The sequence below is a fragment of the Muscardinus avellanarius genome (genome assembly GCF_963383645.1).
Source record: "Muscardinus avellanarius genome assembly, chromosome: 9".
Taxonomy (NCBI): domain Eukaryota; kingdom Metazoa; phylum Chordata; class Mammalia; order Rodentia; family Gliridae; genus Muscardinus; species Muscardinus avellanarius.
This window is the reverse complement of record NC_137795.1, coordinates 32,544,466-32,568,732: the sequence shown is the minus strand read 5'-3', so window position 1 is coordinate 32,568,732 and position 24,267 is coordinate 32,544,466. Positions and strand designations below refer to the sequence as shown.

At 35.8% G+C, this 24,267-nt stretch overlaps 1 protein-coding gene across 5 annotated transcripts in view; it reads left to right on the top strand.

Annotated features, from left to right (window-relative positions):
- HDAC9 (histone deacetylase 9) overlaps positions 1-24,267 on the top strand; it is a gene marked incomplete at its 3' end in the record, with an annotated part of 511,771 nt that overhangs the window by 240,971 nt on the left and 246,533 nt on the right. For 4 of the 5 annotated variants that reach the window (XM_080701502.1, XM_080701500.1, XM_080701501.1 and 1 more), the window contains 2 exons: positions 11,178-11,355; positions 23,507-23,640. In XM_080701502.1, the coding sequence (XP_080557628.1) occupies positions 11,178-11,355; positions 23,507-23,640 (312 nt within the window). Of the gene's footprint in view, positions 1-11,174; positions 11,356-23,506; positions 23,641-24,267 lie in introns of all 5 variants that reach the window. The other variant, XM_080701494.1, reaches the window with a different exon arrangement.

Below are 24,267 nucleotides of genomic sequence, written 5' to 3'. Positions count from 1 at the left end.
AGGTTTACTCGGGCACTGTTGATATTTATATTTTACTCATTATGATCTCTGGAACTGGCTCTGCCAGTACTGGTGAGGGGCGTGGAGCACTTGTCCTCTGATTAGACACTGGTATTAGTCCAGGTTCTTCACAAGAAGAGGTGAGGCAGGAATCACAGCACCCTATCTGTGGCATTCACACCTATGTTTCTTAGAGATGGAAGATCATGCAAGATGAGACAAGGTATTGGAGTGACCCAGGTGGCGGTGGTGGCAGCAGAAGGTGGGATGTTCCTCTCTGCTGTTCCTTCCCCAGGCACAGGGCTTCAGATCCCCCGACCATGTGTACCTGGGGACACATGTACAGGAAAATGGCTGGGCTTTACCCCCTCTGTAGATCCTAACAGGGATCTGCACGGATTCTACCAGGGATCTACAGGATTAGGCTGCAGTTGAGGTGTTCAAGTGAGTGAAGGGGAACAAAACATAGCATGCACCAGGCAAAGTTTCTCTCTGTACCTTCTTAGACTGTGTGGTGTAGGGGCAAACCACAACTTAAGCCTTGGTGTTCTCAAGACAGTAACCCACAGCTATGGACAGGGAACAATGGACCACAGAGCTCTTCCCTACATGGTAGGCCCGTGGGTTACTGCCTTCAGTCTCAGGACCAGTGTGGAGCTTCAGATGCCTGGCTGCTCCTCTGGTCTTGGAAGGCAGACTTGGGACCCCTTTATTCCTGGGATGGCACTCTTCCTTTCCCTATAAAGCAGCACTCTCTGCAGATTTTTTTCAGAGTTGTTCTGTTGAGCCAAGTGTTATTTGTGAGGCAACTCTCCGTGGAGTCAGCACAGTGACTGTGGAATCCCAGGGATGGATATTTGAAAGGGCTTCTGACACCTAGGGCAGTCAAAATTCTGACAGTAGGTCCCTTCTCAAGCTGATGCCTGGCTATAGCATCCTGGGCATTCAGTAGGAGATTATAAGATTCTTTTCCAAAGCCATACTACTGTGCAGAATTCAGAATACTTATCTAGTTAGGCTGTAAGTGTGTAGGGGTTCTGAAACTTTCTAGTAGCTAGGATTGCCAGTGTCTGCATTGACAAAGTTTGTTGGGATTCTCTTTCCTCTGAACTCTGCAGAGGGACCTCCCCCTCCCAGCTATGGGGCAGGTTAGCAGGTGCCCGGACATTTTGTTTCTGTTTCCATTGCCCCAGAACTGTATCTTACAAGTTTTCAGTTTCTCCTGTTAATTCCCAGTGCTCCCATCACCACTTACCTCCGTACACAGCTCAGCACCTGTTGCTTTGGTTGTTTTTGGTGGAGCAGATGAGTGCTGAGTGGCCCGATTCAGCCATCTCACCATCTCCTAAGCACTTATTAAACATTTAAAGTTTGTTAAAGTTATTCATCCATAGAGAAAATGGAAAAGTACAAAAATGAGCACTCGTCACATATGTTAAGTGAGATTATCCAGTCACAGAAAGTGAAGGTCATGTTTTCTTTCATATACAGAAGCTAGAGAGTAATCGGGATACCAGAGGGACTTCAGATAATGGGAGAGAAACTCCAGGGGAGCAAGGAGGTGAACTAGGGAAAGGAGCAGGGGGAGAATCAATGAAGGAAACACTTCCACTGACATTGTGCACATATGAAGGGTACCAATGCCAAGCTCAATCCCTTATATGGGGCAGGGGGAGGGTATGTCACCACCACTATGAACTACATTATAATGTGAGACTATAATGCATCAATAAAAGTATTCAAAAACGAAAATTTAATGTAGAACTTTCTAACATGGTAAAAGTATCCCGCTCTAAAAAGAAAAAAGAAAAAGAAAAGAAATAGGAAATAAACATTATAGATACAATTGAAGTTTCCTGTGTATCTCTCTTCTGTGGCATGTCCCTTTTTTCTTTCTCTTCTTAACATGCAAGTGCTTTTACCTATGCATTGCAATTCTTTATATTTTTATTATTTTATTCATACTTATTTATTTTTACATTTATATGCATGTAATTAATATAGATATTAGTGTAACTTAAAACGTAATTGTCTTAAGCGTTGACTTTTGGTTGCTTTCTTCACTCACTCTTTTTCCTGTAGTTTGCAGTCCATCTTTACTTTTGCTTGGTTGTTTTTTAGACTATTACAACAGTGTGTTCTCAGTCAGGTAGGAGGCACATGCCTGAAATCCCAGTACTTGGGAAGCTAAGATGGGACAATCCTAAGTTCAAGGCCATTCTTAGAAACTTAGCAAGATCCTGTTTCAAAATTAAAAGTAAATAAATAAATAAAAAGGACTTGGGGGTATAGCTCAGAGGTAGAATTCCCACGGGTTTAATCCCCAGTATAAATAGGAAACAAAACAAACACAAAAATATGTATCTTTTCTCTTTTCTCTACTTAGCTCTCTATTAATGTATAGATGTATTCATGTAACTTAATAAGGATTTTAAATTGTATTCATAAGAAGTTTTACTCTTTACTCAATTTTGTATTCTCTCATAAAGAAACGCTCTAAAATATGTATTTAAAATTATATGTTATTATTTTATTTTATCAATATTTTGTCTTTATCCTTTCAAGTGATTCTATTTAAGGCTGCATACTTATCCCAAAATTATAACTGCATTCTTCAAATTTTAGTATATGTAACTTTTATTTATTTCAGTCTAATATTTTTGGGATAGTTTCTTATGTGGAATTTGAATAATTTGGGAAAGTATTTTCAAATTTTCAAACATGTGGCTATTTTATCTTTTTGCAATAGATTTTTCCAAGTATAGTGTTGCTTTAGAAATAGAATTTAAAATGAAAACCCAGGTTTTTTTCTATTTACTTTTTCCATACTCTTTTTGTTTTTACTTTTTTTGCCTTATCCTTTTTTTTTATTGGTGCACTGTATTCATACATCATAGTGGGATACAAACTTTTGTAGACATACATGCACACATCGCCCAGTCAGCCGCCACCCGATCCCCACCCCATTCTCTCCCCATCCCTCCCTCCCATGCTTGGCTTAGTGGTTGACATCTAGTATTATAGCAATTTATCCAAAATTAAAAATGATAATCTCACATAACAGTTTCATTTGTCTGATACCAAGCTTTTGATGACTTAAAGATAACATTTCAATATTTCTTTTTACTTTCTTTCTTACCAGAGAATATTTTTTTCTATTTTTTTAGGTGAAACTATCATATATTTATATATTTATTTTTCAGAAAAAAACTCTATCCTAATATGGAATATGGACTCTAGATACCCAAAACAATCTTGAAAAAGAACAAAGCTAGAAGATATATATTTTCTGATTTCAAACCATATAAAGCTACAATAATTGAAACAGTATAGTACTATTCTAAAGGCAGATATATAAACCATTGGAGTTAAATAAAAGCCTAGAGCTAAATTCTCCCCTATATTGTCAAGTTATTTTTGACAAGGTTTCCACGAACATTTGGTGGTAGAAATAATAATCTTTTAACTAAATATTGTTGAAACATAGTAATTACATGGAAAAGAATAAAGTTGGACCCTTACCTAATCCCATATACAAATATTAACTCAAAATAGACAAAAGACCTAAATATAAATCTTAAGACTATAAACTTTTAGGAGAAAATCTGGGTCATAAAACCTCACAACACTGAAATTGGCAGTGATTTCTTGGATATGATTTCAATGGCACAGGCAACAGAAGAGTATACAAACTCCCTAAAAAAAAAATATTGTATATCCAAAGACAATGTAAACAGTTAACAGTTACTAATAGAATGGGATAAAATATTTCCAAATGCTATATCTGAAAGTATATTAATATTCCAACTAGAAATCCTAAAAATTAACAACAATAAAGGCAAACAATACAATTTAGAGATAGGTAAAAGACTAACATAAGTAATGAATCTCCACAGATAACCAATCTTAGTTGACTGTTGGATGGAAACTCTTGTTTCTCTGGTTCTGGTGTGTGTTACCTATTTCTTCTTTGTAGTTAATCTCTTTGAGTATTTTCTCTAGTGCTGGTTTTGAAGACAAAAATTCCTTCAGTTTCTGTTTGTCATGGAAGCTTCTTATTTCTCCATCTAATTTGATAGAAAGTTTTGCTGGGTAGGAAATTTTTGGCTGGAAGTTGTTTTCTTTCAGAGTTTGGAATATGTTACTCCAAGCCCTTCTGGCTCTCATGACTTGGTTTGGTAAGTCTGGAGTGATTCTAATTGGTTTGATTCTGAATGTCACTTGGCCCTTTGTTTTTGTTGCCTTTAAGATTCTCTGCTTGGCTTCCACATTGGTCATTTTGACAATTATGTGGCATGGGGATCCTCTTCTCCGATCCTGTCTAAAGGGAGTTCTATAAGTTTCCTGGACCTGTGTATCAACCTCTTGCTCTATGTTTGGAAAATTTTCTGCTATTACTTCCTTGAAGAGATTGTTGATCCCTTTGGTTTCACTTTCTTTTCCCTCCTCTATTCCAATTATTCTTAGGTTAGCTCTCTTGAAATGGGCCCATATTTCTTCAATATTAGATTCCTGCTGTCGGATATTTTTTCCTAGATTAGAAACTATGCATTCATTTTTGAAATGATCATCTTCTAAGAGCGAGATTCTGTTCTCCATGTGGTCTAATTGGGTGTTTGTGCTTTGAATTGAGGCCTTTACTTCATTAATTGCATCCTTTATCTCTTTTTGGCTCTCTCTGAGTTCTTTTCGAAGGACCTCTATTATTTCTACAGTTATTTTCCTGATTTGATCTTCTAGAAATCTCTGATTTTCTGTTTTATTTGGTTCTGATGTTGTGGGGTTGTGGGCATTCATTGCTCCAGTATTATTCCTCTTTCCCATGATTTCAGAAGTTTGTGCCTTCTCTGGGTTCTTCCCTTGGGTCACTATGACTTCACTTAAGGTGTTCTGGATCTCAAGTCAGTAGTATCTCAGACCCCACTACTCCTTTACTGGGTTGTATCACAGAGTCTCCAACCCAGAGAGTCGATAGAGGCTGCTTTAGACTGTGGGGGGTGCCAGGTTGCACATTCTCCTTTGGTGTGATATCTCTGCCACTGCCCCTCCCCCACTGGGTCAAGTCCCAGGGAGTACAGTACTGGGATTTCTCCTCTGTGGCCCGCAATTTGACTCACTGTTCTTGAGTACTCAGATGTAGCTGTACTGGATTCGGTGAATTCTCTGCTGCTGCTACCGGTGGCAATATGGCACCGCTGTTACGCCCTTGGCCGTGAGGCTGGCGTATTTCTTCTTGGTTTTGATTTCCACTCTGAATCCCTGCGGCGTGTGCTGAGCTCAGCCACTGGGAGCTTTAGATTTTACCTGCGGCGAGAAATCCCGTCTGGCTGTTCCGCAGTGGCTCACCTCAGCTTGCTGTAGCTGTCCGGTGAATTTGCCACTGCCACCAGCAGTATGGCGCTGCTGCCGCGTCCTCGGGCATGAGGCCGGTTATCTCCTCTGTGACTCTGAGCTCTGTTCTCAGTCCGCTTTCTCTCTGCAGCCTGGTGATTTTTTTTTTCCTCTGGTGATGGTGTTTTCTGGCTATGAAAGGCGCTGATTTTGTGGTAATGGAGATTGGTTGTTAGCAGGGCTCTTAAGCCCCGCTTTTCTCGGTCGCCATCTTCCCCTTTTGCCTTATCTTTTATCTTTTAAACTAAATCTAGTTTAAATAATTCTGATTATGTCAGATTAAACATTATGATCTCTATTATTTGCTCTTACTAAAGCTGAATAATGATCTTGATTATAGCCCAGGAGGACCCACCCACATTTCTTGAAATGAATGTAACAATGTTGAACAAATTGAAAATATGGAAACCATAAACTAGATAGGAACAACAACTAGAGAGCAAAATGAAAAAAGAAAACTCTTTGTTATTACAAACAAAATAGAGCCTTGCCATCTTCCTAACCATGGAGCTTACCAACTCATAATCTCTATCAGCAAAGTATTCTGAAATAAATATTCTGTCCTAAGCCAGAACATCCATCATGCCTGTCGTAGAGAGAGCTTCAATGGACCGTCTCTGCTCATTTTAAATAGCCATACTAATGCCCTGTGACTTAGAAAGGCAAGAGCCACCGTGACATTGGTACTTAGGAGGCAGTAATGAGGCTTTTATAAAGTACTTTCCTCTGGGAAAGTAAGTTGGAATCTTTTATTAGTGAGAGGGGACAAATGATATTCAGACACAATTAGCATAGACTGCTCCATTTAAGGAATATTTGTCATACACAACACAATAAACTGAGAATTTCCCTGAAGGACATTCTGGCAAAGTAAACAATTAAAATCAAGTCCCCAGCAGAGCACACAACTATAATCTCAGTACTTGGGAGGCTGAGAAAGGAAGATGGCAGGTTCAAGGCCAGTTTCAGCAACTTAACAAGATCCCCTTTAAGAAATGGGGGATAAGGGTGTTGCTCAGAGGTAGAATGCCCTAGAGTTCAATCCCGAGTACCCAAATAGATAAATATATGAATAAACCCCAAATCCTCAACTAAATTACCTGAGAAAAGAAAGATTAATGTATAAAAAGAAATAGGCCCGATATAGTATATTTAATTTTTTTAAATCAAAAGTTCTATTGGAGGGATCAGCCTGACGATTTATCTGAAGGGCATGATATATTTTCCGGTGGTGTTCAATAACTAAACTGTAAATTTGGGTATGCATGCTATTTTTAATAACTATAGGTTCAGAGTTATTTGACATTTAACTTTCTGTCTGAAAAAAATAAAACATGTACTTTCATACTTACTTAGAAATATAAAAAAATAACCCTAAGCTGGGCGTGGTGGCTCACACTTGTAATCCCCGTGCTTGGGAGGCAGAGACAGGAGGATCACGCAGGTTTGAAGCCAGCCATGCGCGCTGGCTTAGGAGACCCTGTTTCCAAATAAAAATGTAAAAATAGGTCTGGGAGTGGAGCCCGGAGGTAGTAGGGCTTCCAGGAACCCCAGTACCACCAAAAAAAAAAAAAAAAAAAACCCTAGATAAAATTCTCTCTCATCAAGTTTGCTAAAAAAAAAAAGGTTAGTGAAAACATCAGAAATTTACTCTGATTTTAACTTCAAAAAGGTTAATTTTTATTCCTGAGGAAGGTACCTATCTGGAATAAAAGTTACCTTTTATTTTCAGATAACTTAGTGACTAATATGCACTATAATAATATATGGCTTTCTCTATTGTTATAACTCTCCCTATACATTTCAAGCCATTTGTAAAAGTGCATGATTCCATTTCAACCACTTTTGAAAATGGTCAACCTTTTCTATAGCCCTATTTTAAAAGCAGATTGGAATATATTTGACCCATGTCTGCTTCAGGTACAAGGAGTATGAGTCTGTCCTAATGAAGTGTTGGAAAGGTTGGGCTGTTTAGTTTAAATCACATTTACCATTTTTCTTTATTAAAATTTTAACAGATATGATAAGCTGAAAACTTGGAAACCACATGAAAGTACAAAGAAAAAACTCAAAGCACTGGAACTTTTTCCTCATTATTTCTTGGCTCTAATACTAATTTCTGGGTATTGTCCTTTGGAAATTGTTTTGTCTGGACTCTATTTCTCATAGTTTTTCTCAGTCATTCCTTGTTTTTTATGTTATGGTTGTTTTAAATATGCTTGCCCGTTTTATACTTATGGTGAGATTTTAAGGATGCCTGTATGTCGCCTTTTTGTTCATTTATTTATTCAACATATCTTTTTTAACACCTACTATGTGTGAAACACTGCATAGCAATATGTAACAAAGCTCATATCCTCATGAAAATTACTAATTAGGGTTAACATGCTTAAATTTGGGTTGTCAATCTACAAAATCAGAAGCCATGGCCACTTCACTATGTTTCCTGTAGAACCCAGCACAGAAGATGTTCTTTTCTGCTTCAATAATAGATACTAAATAAAAACGTGTATGTGATAAATAAATATTATCAAACAAGTAATTATTTTCTCTTACCTATATAGTCATGTTCCTAACACAGACACTAGATAATTAATTTATCACTTGTTTAAGAAGTTTCAAATATAATATTTATACTATGCTTATGAATTAGCAAACTATTACTCCATTATTTTACAGCATTTCTGTGAAGCCCTTGGAAAGCAACAAATATACACTATTCACACAAAAAGCACAGTGGCAGATGGTATGAGTCATGTGGAGACCTTAAATTACTGAACTATTTGTCAAGAAACAAAACCTTTAGTAACCCCAGTCATCTTAAATTTGGTTATTTACAAAAGAAACATGCTCTTTAACTTTCAAATATCTATTACATATTTTAATGTATTAATAATTATTAAACTTCTAGAAAGCATGAAAAAGATATAAAGTGCAACAGATGAGTTATATCTAGTTCCTTCCTTCAAAGCATTCAGTATTACACAGAATAGATCACTTCACAACACACACACACACACACACACACACACACACACACACACACACGCACTCCTGGGTACAGTGATGCACACCTGGCTAGCAAAATGTCCTGCATAGTATGAGCTTGAGAAAAAAAGATTAAATAAAATAACTCGAATATATAAAACAGTGTGGCAAGAGAGGAAAAAAAACCATGAAAGGAATGTAACACAAAGAAAAAAAATGTGTAATGTGGGTGCTCAAAGAGGGCTTGACATCCTATTTGAAGCGGACCTTAGCAGCTATGTATTAGTGATGAAGGTGGAGCTCCGGAGGCACATGCAGAAGGGTGGTGGTGAAGGAAGAATGATCTGGGTCATGAAACCCACTAGACATAGCAAACATGGTTCCCAGAGCCATGATACTTTTAGAAGCCTACAAAACCTTTAAAACTTTAATTTTTTAATCAGAAGAAAATTGAGTATAATACTAATGAATGGATAATAACAAACCCAATATAGGCACAAAATGCATCTTTTAATATTTTTTTGAAGGAAGGAAACTGGAAAGGTAAAACGTGGCTGGGACCAATGGAAGCCCTACAGCAGCCCCGGGGATGATATTGGTGCACACTAGACAGTATTGTGGCTGAACCTAGAGAGAGAAACGATGATCTAAGGCTGAAAATGTAGGCTGGTCTTCAGTCAAGGAGATCTCAAACGGGAGGCCGAGAAGGTTCTTCAAAACTTGATTGACCTTCTGAGCTTTTTTGTGTCAGCTTTTGGCTTTTAACGGAGCTTTAGGAAGTGAGGTCTTTAGGGAAGAAATAAGACTAAGTAGGGTGATGAACGAGGAGATGGCATTGGTTTAGATGAGAGTTAAAGAGGTCACAGAAAGAGGAATTGGAAGAGATGGCTATTACAGTCAGGTAAATATTTATCATGCAGTTTAGATCATATGCAGAAAAGCTTCCTTTTCTTGATTGAAAGGCCCCAATGTCATGTTAGTATATTTATATTCTCTATAATTGTAAGTTCCATGAGAGGAGAGGCTGTGTTAATCACTAGCATATCCTCAGGGCATTGAACACAGAGACACTCAAGAAAACAAGGTTTAAACTCTTACAATGGTGTTAAAATGTGATAACTAGAGCTGGTTGTGGTAGTGTATGCCTGTAATTCCAGTGCTTAGGAGGCTGAGACAGAAGGATCACAGGTTCTAGACCAGCCTCAAAAACTTAGTGCAACCCTTAGCAACTTAGCTTGACCCTGTTTCAAAATAAAATAGGGCTGTAAGTGTAACTCAGAGGTAAGGTAAGGAACATGCCTGTGTTCAATCTCCAGCACAACACACACACACACACACACACACACACACACACACACACACACTAGAATGTTATCACTGACACAGCCACCATCACAATCATCAAAACAAATGCCCAAAGCCGAAGTATGTGACAAATGGATTGATGGTTCATTATTTTGCACAGCAAAACTGAAGTAACAACACATACATTAATTATATTTTAAAGTTAATTTTAAGTGAGTCATACTTTTTTCTGAGTTGAGAAATCTCTGCCTATATGCTATAACTATTTAAAGTTTTATTTATTCATCATAACTCATGTATCTATGTGTAGCATTAATTAATATCATGTACAGAGAAAACTATAATTATATAAAACTACATACTACACACAGAGAATAGCTTCGTGATATTGGATTTGTGAGATTTCTCATCATATACTATACCCTTGGGATTTGCCAAGCCTTGTGTGGGGAATATCAAAAGAAGTATGAGATTTAAAGACATGATAGGTGATAGCAGGGCACCTAACCCAACAGGAAGGTCTAAGTCAAGTTTTGCCAAGTAATGTTTGCATCAGGTTCTGGAAAGCAAATTCCATCCTCATAGATCAAAGGAGAAAAGCATGCCCATCTTTTCAAATTATAAGGATTAGACTTATATTTTAAAAATCTTTAACTTTTGGAGCTTTGGTTTTCTTATCAATGGCAAGTGGTGACCATAATTCAGAGCACTGTTCAGATACTTTTTTAGGAAAGACAATATGTAAAAACAGCATAAAAGTTATATTGATAAAAGGTGAAACAGTCACTGTAGTTTTGTTCATTAAATTTGCTCCTGTGTTTTAGAGATTGTCTTTCTTGGAGACAGAAAAAAAATAGACAAAGTGAATCTTTCAGAAACTTCTACACCTTTGAAAAGTTGAGAAGTAGGAAAAAGGAGAATGTTGAATTGTTGAGAATGTATCTAATATTCTATAAAAGAAACTGATAATTTTATAGTATTGAGATCATACCCTGCAGGACATGAAAAAAATTATTGTTTTATACCATTAGATGAAAACTGGAAAATGTCAAGATATAACCATTTAACTGGTAAATTTAGAGACCCTCATCCATTCCGTTTCATTAAGAATGCTACTGAAATGCTTTCAGGATAGAGTTTTCTGCCTGGAGTCTCCTAGGCGGTTGGAAAGATGACTTGGGCCAAGTCGATGTCACTCAGGAGGTTAAAGGTCGGCTTCTTTCCATCAGTCCAAAATGTCAGGCCTCCTGCCATCGCCTTCTCCCTGGCCAGGCAGACGGGCCCTGGCCCTCAGTGTGAAAACATCTGTTGAATGGATTTATTGACTGGATCTTGTTTTTTTCTCTCCCTTTCTCTGTTTTTTCCCTCTTCTTCCTTCACACCGTTTATTATGTCTCTGACCTGATGAACTTAATTTGTTGACATGTGGCTCTCAGTGTCTGCGCGATGCTGGTCTCACGTTTCTTTCCACTGTGTTCCTTCCTTGGCAGCAGCCCCTCCAGGAGCCCCCGCGCACACGTGCGCTCTCGGCGCGCCAGGCCCAGCTGGCTCTGGTTGGCATGGATGGATTAGAAAAACACCGTCTTGTCGCCAGGACTCATTCTTCCCCCGCTGCCTCCATTTCACCTCACCCAGCAACGGAACGGTCCCTCCAGCCCAGCTCCGCAACTGGTAGGAATCCCTGAAGACTCTCCTTAATAGGCAGGCTAAATGCACCGTTCTTGTAGGATTAGTCGATTTAAATGCTCTGAATAACTCCAAGAGCAGAATGCTCCATTTTAACTTGATGCAACCCAAGTTTTATGAGGTTATATTGGCCACAAGACGAACAGCACATCTGATAAATCTTGGGCTTAGTAGTAATAGCCTCATAAATTGTTATCATTCAGGGGCCTGGAAAATACATCAACAGGTGCATGGGTCCTTTTTGGAAATAAAAATCTCCACAACATTCTTTAGCAGTGTTCTTCAATCTCTTTCCTTCTAGGATCTTGGCTACTAAAAAATTTATGATGCTTGGCATCCTCGTGTGACTCCAAAGAGGGGTCTCGGTTTGTTTTCTTGTTTTTTAAAACTGTTTTTTTCTTTCACCGGGCATGGTGGCACAAGCCTGTAATCCCAGTACTTGGGAGGCTGAGACAGTAGGATCGCAATTCGCTGACAGCCTCAGCTACATAGTGAGGCCTTCTGCAACTTAGTGAGACCCTGTTTCAAAATAAAGAATAAAGAATAGCACTGGGATATAGCTCAAAGGTAGAATGCCCTTGGGTTCAATCCCCAGTACTGAAGGGAAAAAAAAAATGTTTTCTCCTGCTTTCCAACACAATGACTCATGGGAGTCAAAGATACCTAGGCAAACCTTGCCTGATTCTAGACATGCCATTTAATGGAACCTCTGGGTGGGCTTTTTGACCATTCTCTTCCTTTGCCTACAGCTGTGCCTGGTATTTCAGAAGCTGACTTCAGAGAAAAACAAGCTAGATAATTTCGAGTCCAAGGAAGGTCAGGCTTATAACACATGCAAAAAATACAAATCAAAACAAAACAAGGAAGAAAGGAAGGAAAAATAGAGATAAAAAGAAAAGGTGATAGGGTGCAATTCCCTCTGTATAGCATCTGTGCTCTATACATGGGTGGAAGATGACTCTTGTTTGTCTGATGTGCCTCATGCTAGTTCTAAGGTCTCAAAGTATGGCTGGTCAAATGAAAGATATTGCAGCCCAGTAAGACTCATAATTTGCATGCAGTAAGGAAAGAATTCCTATGTACTTTCCTGAAAGGCTCTTATGGGTTATTTAATTTATTTTTGAATCAGTTTTCAGAATTCAGATATATTTCTAAATATATATATATATATATATATATATATATATATATATATATATATATATATTTGAAGAATCAGAGTGAGGAGGTAGACTCTAAACCTAACTTCATAAACATGACATAATCATACAGCATTCTAATACTTATCAGAGTACATTATTATTGTGGTGTATCTATTATGTGTGACTTTTGTGACCTCATGCAAGCTTTTGTGCTTGCAAAAGTTAAAATACCTTTTGGGAAACATGTTCCCAAGTCTTGATATCATCTTTCAGTTCCAAATCAATGAATGAAATGTCCAAGTTATATAACTGTGATAGGCATCTTTAATGAATATTCATTGGAAATGATTTTTATAATGTGTTATGCCACAAGACCGCATTTTATATAAGGAACTACAGGCTGGGCATATTTCTTTCATTACATTAGCCAGTACCCCCAATTCCCCTACTTGCTAGAGCATAGCAAACCTGCCCAGACTCCCTTCACAATCCAGCAATGTGGCTTAATGTTAGTGGAAGTCTTGGGATCAATCATACCTGGTGCTACACCTGTGTGTTAGCAAGTATTTGCTCAAAACTATGATATATAGAAATTTATTTTTAATGTACATATAGCAGTAGCTTTAAGCATTCATTACATACTTCTCAATTATTTTTTCCTGAAAGTGTCTTTTATTCAGCCTTAGGATTTTAGAACACGCAGAGTAAAAACCATCCCATCCTAATGACTAAATACTTTCTTTAATTAAAAACTGAGCTTAACTGTAAGGTTTCTTGTGGGTTTTAATGCTGCTGGCTATTGTTGCAATCTTAAGGATGGGTTTCTTTGGTTTAGAGGGGTGGCCCCTTCCAGATTTGCTTTGGATTCCTCTAGTTTTTATATGTTCCTTTGATATGAATGAAGAAAGGTTTATACATATTAAAGAGATTCTGCAAGTTTGAAAAAACAGTGTTTCCAAATGAATAGGGTGTGTGGGTCTTTGAAGAATCAGGGTGAAGAGGTAGAATCTAAGCCTAACTTTGTAAACATGACATAATCATGACCCCTGATCAAACTAAAGAACAGGCCATTTATGATCATGAGTTTTTTTCTCATATTATTGGCATCCTAGTATTTATCAGAGCACATGTTCTAGAAACAGAGAATGTAGCTCAAAATTTTCTTCATATTTAGTGGATCTGACAAAGGAATTTCTTTTGTTACTTTTGTTGTTGCTAGGGATTGCACTCAGGGCTTTTTACCTCTGAGCTACATCACAGCCCTTTTTATTTTTTCATCGGGAAACAGGCTGACCTCAAATCTATGATCCTTCTTGTCACAGCATCCTATATACTGGAATTGCAGGCATGTGCCACAATAACTGGCTTGATAAAGCAATTTCTTGTCCAAATGAGAGATTCTGTGTTTATATTTTTTAAAAAACACAGGTTTCATACTGAATAGACACACAAAAAATTTTATTGGAATCAAGAAGTATGAATTTTGTAGTGTTTATGAATTTACTAGTTCAAATTGAACACACTGAAAGAGTTACTCTGTAATTGTGTTCTTCTAAAGAATGTCTAAATAATTATGCTTCTCTACTTGAATAGAAAAAAAACCATTTTCTTTGAACTTAAAAATGATGTGTTCTCACACTTAAGTTCTCTTAAGAAAAAGTTAAAATGATTTTTTAGAAAGTTATTTAAAGTATGCAATTTATATGAATAGTTCATCCACTAACTTTAGGATTAAAGTTATACATATTTAGTAAATGTGGTTTAGTGCTTTCCCAAATCTAAAAGAAATGAAATGTGCTATCTTCTCTGTACTTCTCCATTAAAGGCTATGGGTTCAATCCAAATTTATCCCCCCTCATATAACTTTCACACTATTGTAATCTACATAATCTTAACATTCACTTGAATGTTTCTGATGATCTTGGCTTTAGATATAAATTCTAAAGGCTTTAATTTCAAGTTTGTTTAAAATATTTTAAATATTAAACTCCTAATTTTTAATATTTATTTGTTGTATATATGTAAAAGAATGAAAGGTGATATTCAAGTGTGCTCTTGGGATTTTTTTTTTCCAAAAGAAAGTCATATCATTCTCACACAAAGGCAGGTCCACTAGAGAGCAAGGAAGGGGAAACAGACACATTATAACGGTGAGCACTTTCCTTACCTTCATTCTGTAAGAGCTATACTTTCTGTGCCACTAAAATACTTAACACTAAAGTCATAATTTTTAAGGCATACCATTCAAGCCTTCACCATCTACGGAATCTTCAGCATCTAACTGCATTAACCACAGTCTCTTTTTTGTGTGTGTAAAGAATGAAGCAGTGTCCTAAAGAGAAAATGTTACTTGTTGAAAGATGAAGGCCCAGAGAGCCCAGAGAAGATTGTTTCTAGGATGGACAAAAAGAACGTGAGCTTCTGCATCTGCTGTAGTAATAATGAAGAATATTTTTTGGGCTAGAAACACAGGCCAATGGTAGAGTGATTGTCTAGTAAGCATGACTTCCAGTAGTGACAAAAATGTGTGTGTGTGTGTGTGTGTGTGTGTTGGAGGCAGGTTGTCGTATTCTCAAATAGATTTTATATTCTACTTGAATATGAATAATAGCAGTAAATCCTACTTAAAGATCAAGCATGATGTTTGCATGAGATTCTTATTATTAAGGAAAGTTGTATTATCTCTGCCAAAGTCATCTCTTGTACTCAATTATTCATGACAAACATGAGATTGTACAATGACTCACAAGACAAATTCTAGTAAGTAGATGATAGCATTTTACTAGCTTATACCAAATGATGTTCATCAAAATAAAAAAGTAATGTTAATAAAGTTAATTAGCTTTATGTTACCCATCAACAGTATAACCTAAAGTTCTTTCCCTTAACGCTACTCTACATAATCTATGTAAATGAGTTCTTCTTTATGACTTTATCATTTTAGTCAGTTTAATATAAAATAAAATTATAGTACTAAAGCTAAATTAACATTTCTGAAATTCATTAACAATAATTTAAAAGATTTTAATACTGATGTTGGAAGAGAGACTCTATTAGATTCAGAGAAATAAAGATTAGAACTGCACTGCAATTTCTTTTAACTCCAGTTAGAATAGCAATCATCAAGAATTCAAGCAACAATGAATGCTGGTGAGGATGTGGGGAAATAAGAACTCTTTTAGACTGCTGGTGGGATTGCAAATTAGTGCAGCCACTATGAAGATCAATGTGGAAATTCCTCAGAAAACTGGGGATGTATCCACTCTGTGTTCCAGCTATACCACTCCTGGGTATCTTTTCAAAAGGACTGACATCAGAATATTATACTAATACATGCATATCCATGTTTATATCAGCATAATTCATAATTATCAAATTATGGAATCAACCCAGGTATGAAGCAACAGATGAATTGATTATAAAATTATGGGATATATTCACAATGGAATTCTACTCAGCATTAAAGAATAATAAAATGTCATTTTCAGGAGAATGGATGGACCTGGAGAACAGTACGTTAAGTGAGATTAGCCAGTCACAGAAAGTGAAAGGTCATATGTTTTCTCCTATGTGTAGAAGCTAGGGAGTAATTGGGATATAAGAGGGATTTTAGATAATGGAAGAGAAACTCCAGTGGAGCCAGGGAGGCGTTCTAAAGGAAGGAACCACTTCCACGGACATTATGTACATATGTGAGAATACTAATGTCAATCTCAATGTTATGTATGGTGAAGGAGGGTTGGGGAGGGAGCCAGGGGAAAGCTCACCAAGTGCTGTGTGAACGTATGTCTCATCACGCTGAACTACATCATGATGGGAGACTATAATAAACCAATAAAAGTATATAAAGAAGAAAATGAAAAACACATTTTGTTGGATAGTGAAATATACTTGATTATTTTAGTTTGAGGATAGTAATATTGATATTTATTTATTTAATGAAAAATGTTTTCCTAAGTCAAGGCTAACTCCAGCTTTTTCCTTCAAAAATCTTCAGGTTTTCCAGGTTTCCATTTATATGTTATTTCCTTCAAGAAGCCTTTCTTAACCAGATAAATTCAAACTAAATATATTATGTTCTCTTATGACAAACTGAATTTTCCATTAAAAATTGTAACTATTTATTTGGTAGATTGTGTTCTGATGGATAGTCTATGAAGAAAGAGACTATTTTTCTGCTTTCTCTAATGCTAACATTTAGGTACATGACTAGCTTCTGGAAAATTATCGACATATTTATTACATAGTAAACAAATGAAACAACAAAGAAATAAACAAGTGAATAAAATATAAGTAGATATAAATTATATAAACTTATGCAAAAAAGATAACTAAAATAACTAATTACTAAGTGACTATGGAGATAATATTTGTATTTTTGTTAATTATAAAAATTGACATATATTCATTGAAGAATGAAAAAGTTAATTTCTTTTAGTATGTAATCTATATTTTTAAATTGCTTCCCTTAAATATGTGTATTTTCTCTAAAATTTACTTACCTAATTCTTACCGAAGATGATAAAATGACCATTTTATTTAGGAGATTAACTCAACTTGCTAACATGCTTTATTATATTTATAAACATAATTATATATTGTATATATGCATTCCATACCATGAGTATTTGCACACATATTTAGGGGTATCTTTTCATATCTGAGAATGACATTTCATATCTGAGAAGTCTTATTGGCTTCACTCCATGTTGAATCCAGACTTACTTGGATGCACTTTTTTATTTGTCTGAAAAGTCTTAAAATGTGGTCATTTGCTCAGGGGAGTTAGAAACAAGAGGGAGAAGTCTGAGGCCAGCTTGCTATGTGTTTCTTCGTGGGAAGCTTTTTATTTATTATTTTATTTTATTGTCCTGAACTTCATGGTGTATTTTCTTTATCCTGATAATGTAAAAGCCAAGACATCTTTATGATGTGTTAGCATTACTTGTGTACATGTCTCTTACTTGTTGGAAGCTTTTTCAATTTTTCTTGTTTTTCATTCAGTCTGATATTCTCCTAAGGGGCAACCACACCTTTTTGTTCCGCTATTCTTCTCTGACTTCATGTTTTCATCTCATTGGACACATTTCTTAGTTTTCTTCTTTGTATTCCAAGGACTTCTTAATTTTTATTTTCAGTAGCACTAAACTGGTTGTCTGCAGTGTGAATTCCTATCTTTGTTGCCTCCAATAGAGTTTTTAGTTTTAATTTTGCTATTTTTAAAAACTTTTGATAATCTCTATTTATCAAATCCACTTTTTTTTTTACTCATTCCACTGTCTTTTTAGTTTAGTTTGAGCTCTCTCTGCAAGTGTCTTTTGACATTTGAAGATGCCAAATGTTTTTATCTAAAATCTTATTTTGGTTCCTATAGTAAATTATGTTCACTGAGCTCAGTAGTATGAATGATAGTTTCTTCAGTTTCTGTAGTATATTATAAAGAACCCTTTTTTTTTCTGCTCACTTATTCTTGAATGTAGCAAAATTGTCCCAGATACTTTACTGCCAGCAAATGTGCAGTGAATAGCGTTTGGCTTCACTTTTTGCCAACTTACATGCTGGCTGAATCTCCTTCCTGGCTCTGTGGCTCAATGGCAGTTCTTAGTCCAATTCTCAAGCTCTAACAGACTTTCTTATATAGTGTTAGCTGGAAGGACTATGGCAGGAATTTCTTTTATCTACTTCCTTTTCACCTCTTATTCCAATAATATGATTTACATGAAACAACGACAAACCAAAATTGTCTTAGAAAATATTCTTATTTAGTAAAAGACATAAGTAATTTAATATCCTTTTAAAATCACTTCTAGATACTACATCATTTGCTTGCTTGACACATCAAATCTCACAAATAAATAAAACTTGTATTACTTGGTACTTTGGCTTATGGGTTCCAATTATAAGTCATTATAACAAATATTAAAGATAGCAGAATGTCAAGAGTATGGTAGAGATGGAAAAATAAGGCATGATAAGCTCATGGATACACTGGAATTACTTATAGAAATAATAATATCAAGTGCTCCAGGTATGATTTAGAGGTCATTAGAAATGCTATCCATAGGAAGTTGGTTTCAGGAAACCCCAAAGATTCTAAAACCCATTCATGTTCAATTCTCTTGTAGGAAGTGGCATAATGTTTGCATATAGCATATATATATATATATATATATATATATATATATATATATATATATACATATAGTGGTACTGGGGTTCCTGGAAGCCCTTCTACCTCCGGGCTACACTCCCAGACCTATTTTATTTATTTGGAAACAGGGTCTCCTAAGCCAGCGCGCGCGGCTGGCTTCGAACCTGTGCAATCCTCCTGTCTCCGCCTCCCAAGTGCGAGGATTACAAGCATGCGCCACCACGCCCGGCCCTCTCATATATTTTAAATCATCTTGAGATTACTTATTATACCTAGTGTAATGGAAATTCCACATAGATAGTTGTTCTATTGTATTGTTTTAGAAATGTGGACAAGAGAACAATGTATTTACATGCTCAGTAGAGAAGTGCTCCACCCCCCAATATTTATAAATCACTCCATGGATGAGGAGCCTGTGGATACATCGGGATGACTGAATACCACATGTCCATTTTAGTTATTCTACTACCTGCAGGTTCTTTTGTAATTTACTTTTTTTTTTTTGCAGTATTGGGGATTGAACCCAGAGACATTCTACCTCCAAAGTACACTCTGAGCACTATTTTTAATTCTTTAATTAGAAACAGGGCCTCACTAAGTTGCAGAGGGCCTCACTAAGTAGTTGAGGCTGATCTTGAACCTGCAATCCACCTGTTTCAGCCTCTCAAGTACTGGGATTACAAGTATGAGCCACCATCCCCAGCCCTACGTTAAACATTTTTATTTTTAAGAAATCTGCTCTGACTGTTGAGCCCCACATTTTTTCTCAGCATACAGAGGAATATTTTTAATACATATCATATAACTGTACATGTCTTACTTTTACTACTAGATCATAAGTTCGAATGTAACAAAATGAAGCTGTTGATACCTGGTACAAAAGGAACATTCAAAACCCAGCTAATGAATCTTCATGATGATGCCGTGCCATATGCACTTGTATTGTGTTAGTCCTTGGTCCAGTCTTTTAGCCCTAATGGTGTTAGTGCTGTTTGGCAAATGTCTTAAAAAGGTGTGATTGGTTACCAGAAATGCAGTATGAAGTTGAATGTTAGTAGCTAGGAATCAGGATTATGTATCTGAAAATGCTAGACTCACCTTTTCTTACAAACATAGTAGACTCAGCCAAACAGATCTCACTAGACTGCATGTAAACCTGTAGGCATAACTGGATTCTATAGGCTAAAAACTGACTTATGGACATGCAATGACTAAGGAAGGAAAGAACACTACACTTGATGTTTCAAATATATTATCTCATTTATTAAAACCAGAGAAAGCACAAAGTTAATCTAAACATTATCCAAATTTTATATAAAACATACTGGTAGGGTTTAAAATGCAGGTAAAGTCTGTGAGACTTTTTTGTGTATTTTCCCAAATCCTAATTTTAACTCTTGATCAAGAGTTAAATTGACCCACAATTTTTCTCTTGATCAAGGGAAAGGGCCAAACAAAAGTAGAATTGCATATGATTCCCAAAGAGAAGAGCAGACTTACTTCTCACACTTACAAGTTCCTCTTAAAAAATAAAATAGAAAAGGAGAGAAAAGGAATAGAAATGAAGGATGAGGTTAAAGTCTCACCTTCCAGTCTACCTGTTAACACCTCATTGATACATCATTAAAATAAGTCAATGGAGGTTTGGGGTTCCAGATTTTATTTATTTGCCCTTAAATTCAAATGTCTTTCCAAGAACTCCTGGACTTTGCATTACAATCTCCAGATACCTGGCAATAATTTCTAGCTACCATAACTTGTTTTGCAATTTTCTTTTCTTTAGCAGTGGTTTATGAGGAAAATGTTGTTAGCTGGAGAAAAATTACAGTGAAGTGAGCGTGGATATGTTGAGATATGTAATAGAAATGGTTGCACAACATAATGATTAAAATTTCTACTCTTGAAGAATATATTTTCAAAACATTGTAGATACTATATATTTTGTTTTTATATTATTAATATATCATTTATTTTATGTAGTACAAAACTGTAGTTGAAAATATATAATAGCTCTTGTTATGAAATAGTATATACTTGATAAATATATATACTTGAGAAATAAAAATTGTGAAAAAACACCCTACGCATTTTTTATTTAAATGTCATTCTTCCTGCATACCTGCTTTCTTTTTGCCTTTCTTACTGTCTTAAATTTGACTTAATTCAAAAATATGTATTTGTATTAGATTTTGTACAAAATAAAAATAAACTTTGTGCAAAATGTTTTGTAAAATATAAAGTTATGTAAAATAAATGCCTGTAATGGAAAAACTTGCTGGTTGGAAGATAAGGCACACAAAATAAAAGGTAGAAGCCAGGTATGGTGAAGCATGAGTACTTGGAAGTACTCAGTACTCAGTACTCAGTACTTGGAAGGCTGAGAGGTAGGAGGATCATAGGTTCATGGCCAGACTCAACATCTTAGTGATACCCTCCACAACTTAATGAGAACTTGTTTAAAAATAAATAAATAAATAAAATAAAATAAAAAATAAAAATAGGACTTGGAGTGTAGCTCAGGTAGAATGACTCTGGGTTCAATCCCCAGTAAAATACGCACACACACACACACACACACACACACACACACACACACAGAATGTTAAAATAAGAATACATCAATCTCAAGAGACTAAAATAATTTTTTGATTAGATTCATTAGGGAAGGCTGTATACTGAAAATATCCAACATAGTTCTTGAATTTATACACATATTTATGTCATTAATTATAACAGAATTGGGGGGCTTATTTTGTTCTAGTGTCCATAGACCTGGGAATTCAAAGGTCATCAATACAACTACAATCTGTTATTTCATAGATTTACTACCTAATGAAGACAATACACAATTAAATAGAGTTACACTGTGATTACGTAACTGTGATCAATGCTCTGGAGGAGACTTAGAGGATGCTACGATATCAGATACAGTAGTAGATTTAATTAAAGGTTCTCAGGGAATACACTGTAGAGGAAGTTACATTAAAACTCTGAGTCTAGAAGAATAAAAGGAATTAGCTGGGTGACAGCTGTAAAATCTTTGAAGGAGAAATGGAGATCAAAGGAGGGAGGGGCATGAAAAGAAGCTGGAGTGGGAGGAGAAGGCCTGTTATGTGGCAAAGGGCCTAGAGTGGAAGTCAGGTAGTCGGTTACAAGACTATCACAGGAGTCCAGATTAGAGATAATGGTACCTTGGATTGTGTATGGTTTTGGCAGTGGAGATAAGCAATGAGTGATTCAAGATCTGTTTTGGAGGGGAAACAGATAGTCCTTTGGTTCATAAAAGTCAAGAGGACACTAACGTTTATGGCATAAACAGTGATGGAACTTGATGTCCTTTGTAAAACTGAAGAACATTGCATGCAGTTTAAGATCAAAAATTCAAAATTGGAGATCAGAGAAAGTCTTACTTTATGAAAACCATGCAGCCAACTGGAGATTTTGGGTGGGCAGTTGGACAGATAAGTGTGCAAGTGGGCTGCTGAGGAGAGAGGTTACAGCTGAGGATGGAAACCTACAAGTCAGGGGCAGGCATAGAGATGGGTTTTAAAGCCGTTGAGTCTTAAAAATAGATATCATTTGGAACAGTGAAATGATAATTTTAGACATAATTTTTACCACATGGTTTCAAATGCATATATCATTCTTCTGCAAGATTTTAGCACACTCAAGGGAAAATGTTTTCCCCTCTTGAATAACATTCTTCTGATACAATAACATAAATCAAAGAGAAAATAAAACTTATTTAATTAAACTTACTTTATAATATAAATTGCCGATACTTATCTGTTCTTGAATAGATTTTTTATTGTTCTTTAACTTTTTATCATGAATATTTCAGCCCTTCCCTCTGAACAAACTTACTTTTATGGTCAATTATTGAAATAAATTTAATTGCTTAAGTGAATTTTAATTTCAGACAATCTCATAACTAGCAGGTTCCCCTCTTCTCCAAGAAATGTGGTTATTAATCTTAAAATGAACCAGTACTGTAATTTTCACCTAATTTGTTGTTTAAAAAATCTTATGTACCATTAATATAATAATTAATTCTCATCTTGGGGTCTAACTCAAATATGAAATATGCTATAACTCCTGGTAGTAGGTTTTATTCAGTGAATGCCTATGAAATTTCTAGCAAAGGTATTATAACTGATGTTCAGTTTAAAGAAAAACATTTCAGCTGCCTCACAGTATTATCAGACCTACAGTGGTCATATTGCTTACACAATGGCATAAATTATAAGGAAACACAAGTAAGCAAAGAAGAAACGTTCTGCACCATTGCGATGGAATTGCTAACTAGAATGGGAAAGAGTTGGGAAAAAATCATCCAATTTTATTATAAGGATGTAGCTCTGATCTCAAGTAAGGCTGGAATTTACTCATTAAGTAAATTCAGAACTAAAAAGCCAGCTCATGTTGTGGCTTCAGTGATAAAAATGAAAACCTCTACCGAATTGAATTATCTGCCTTGAAACAGTTCAGAATGATTTGTAATACTGGTATATATATATATATATATATATATATATATATATATATATATATAGTGTTTTGGTTTTGTTATGTTTTTCTTTTCCAACCTGAAGTTTCTTAGAATGTCATCGTGTTTATTACTTTGTAGACTTACTAAGCCAATGTCTGAGTACCGGTAAATGCAGTGGTTGATTTCTTTATAAACATGTAGATATACAGGACTAAATGTCTCCTATGTGGTCTGACAAATATGGATGATTTTTCTTGTAAAATTTGTTTTGAGAAGAATGACTTTTTGGAGTGATCATATTATCTTACCTCATATCATTACTCAGTCTTGGGCTATGTTCTCTTTGCTTTGCAGGTCTTGCCTATGACCCTCTGATGCTGAAACACCAGTGTATTTGTGGCAATTCCACCACCCACCCTGAACACGCTGGGCGAATACAGAGTATTTGGTCACGGCTGCAAGAAACCGGGCTGCTAAATAAATGTGAGGTAATTCTGAATTGGCCACACTCCTTTACTTACTTAAATAAATCATGTAAAGAGGCCAAGATTCAGTTGGGTAGTAATAGAAAAATGCTAACCATGTAGTATAGACATTGTGATTGATGGTAGCTCATAGACACAAATAGTATAGCGCTTACCACCTGACCGGCCCAGGCACACAGTAGGTGCTCAATATTGATGGACTGAGCAAGCGACTGATGTGTGGGTTTTACTGCAGAATTACTGTGTACACATGATAGCATCTTGTTGGAAAATGGTTATCCTTTGTTGAGTTAATTTGAAGAACTCTTTCCAAAATGCTGAGCAAGTTATTTTTTGTTATAAACATATTTTGAACTTGGATATATGCAAATTCTGCCCCAAGGGAATTAATAAATTTAAAAGACTGTCTTTTCATCAAAAAAGTCACTTCTTTTTATTGCAGTGGCTAATGTGTTTATAATTTTATGTTAGAAGTTTAAGTATTTTTATTTTACTAGTATTTTTAAATCCCTTTTTGAAGATTTCTGAGTGATCTTTCTTTCTTTTCTTTCTCTTTCTTTCTTTCTTTCTTTCCTAGGGATTTAACCCAAGGACATTCTGCCTCCAAGTTACTTTCCCCTCTTTATCAAT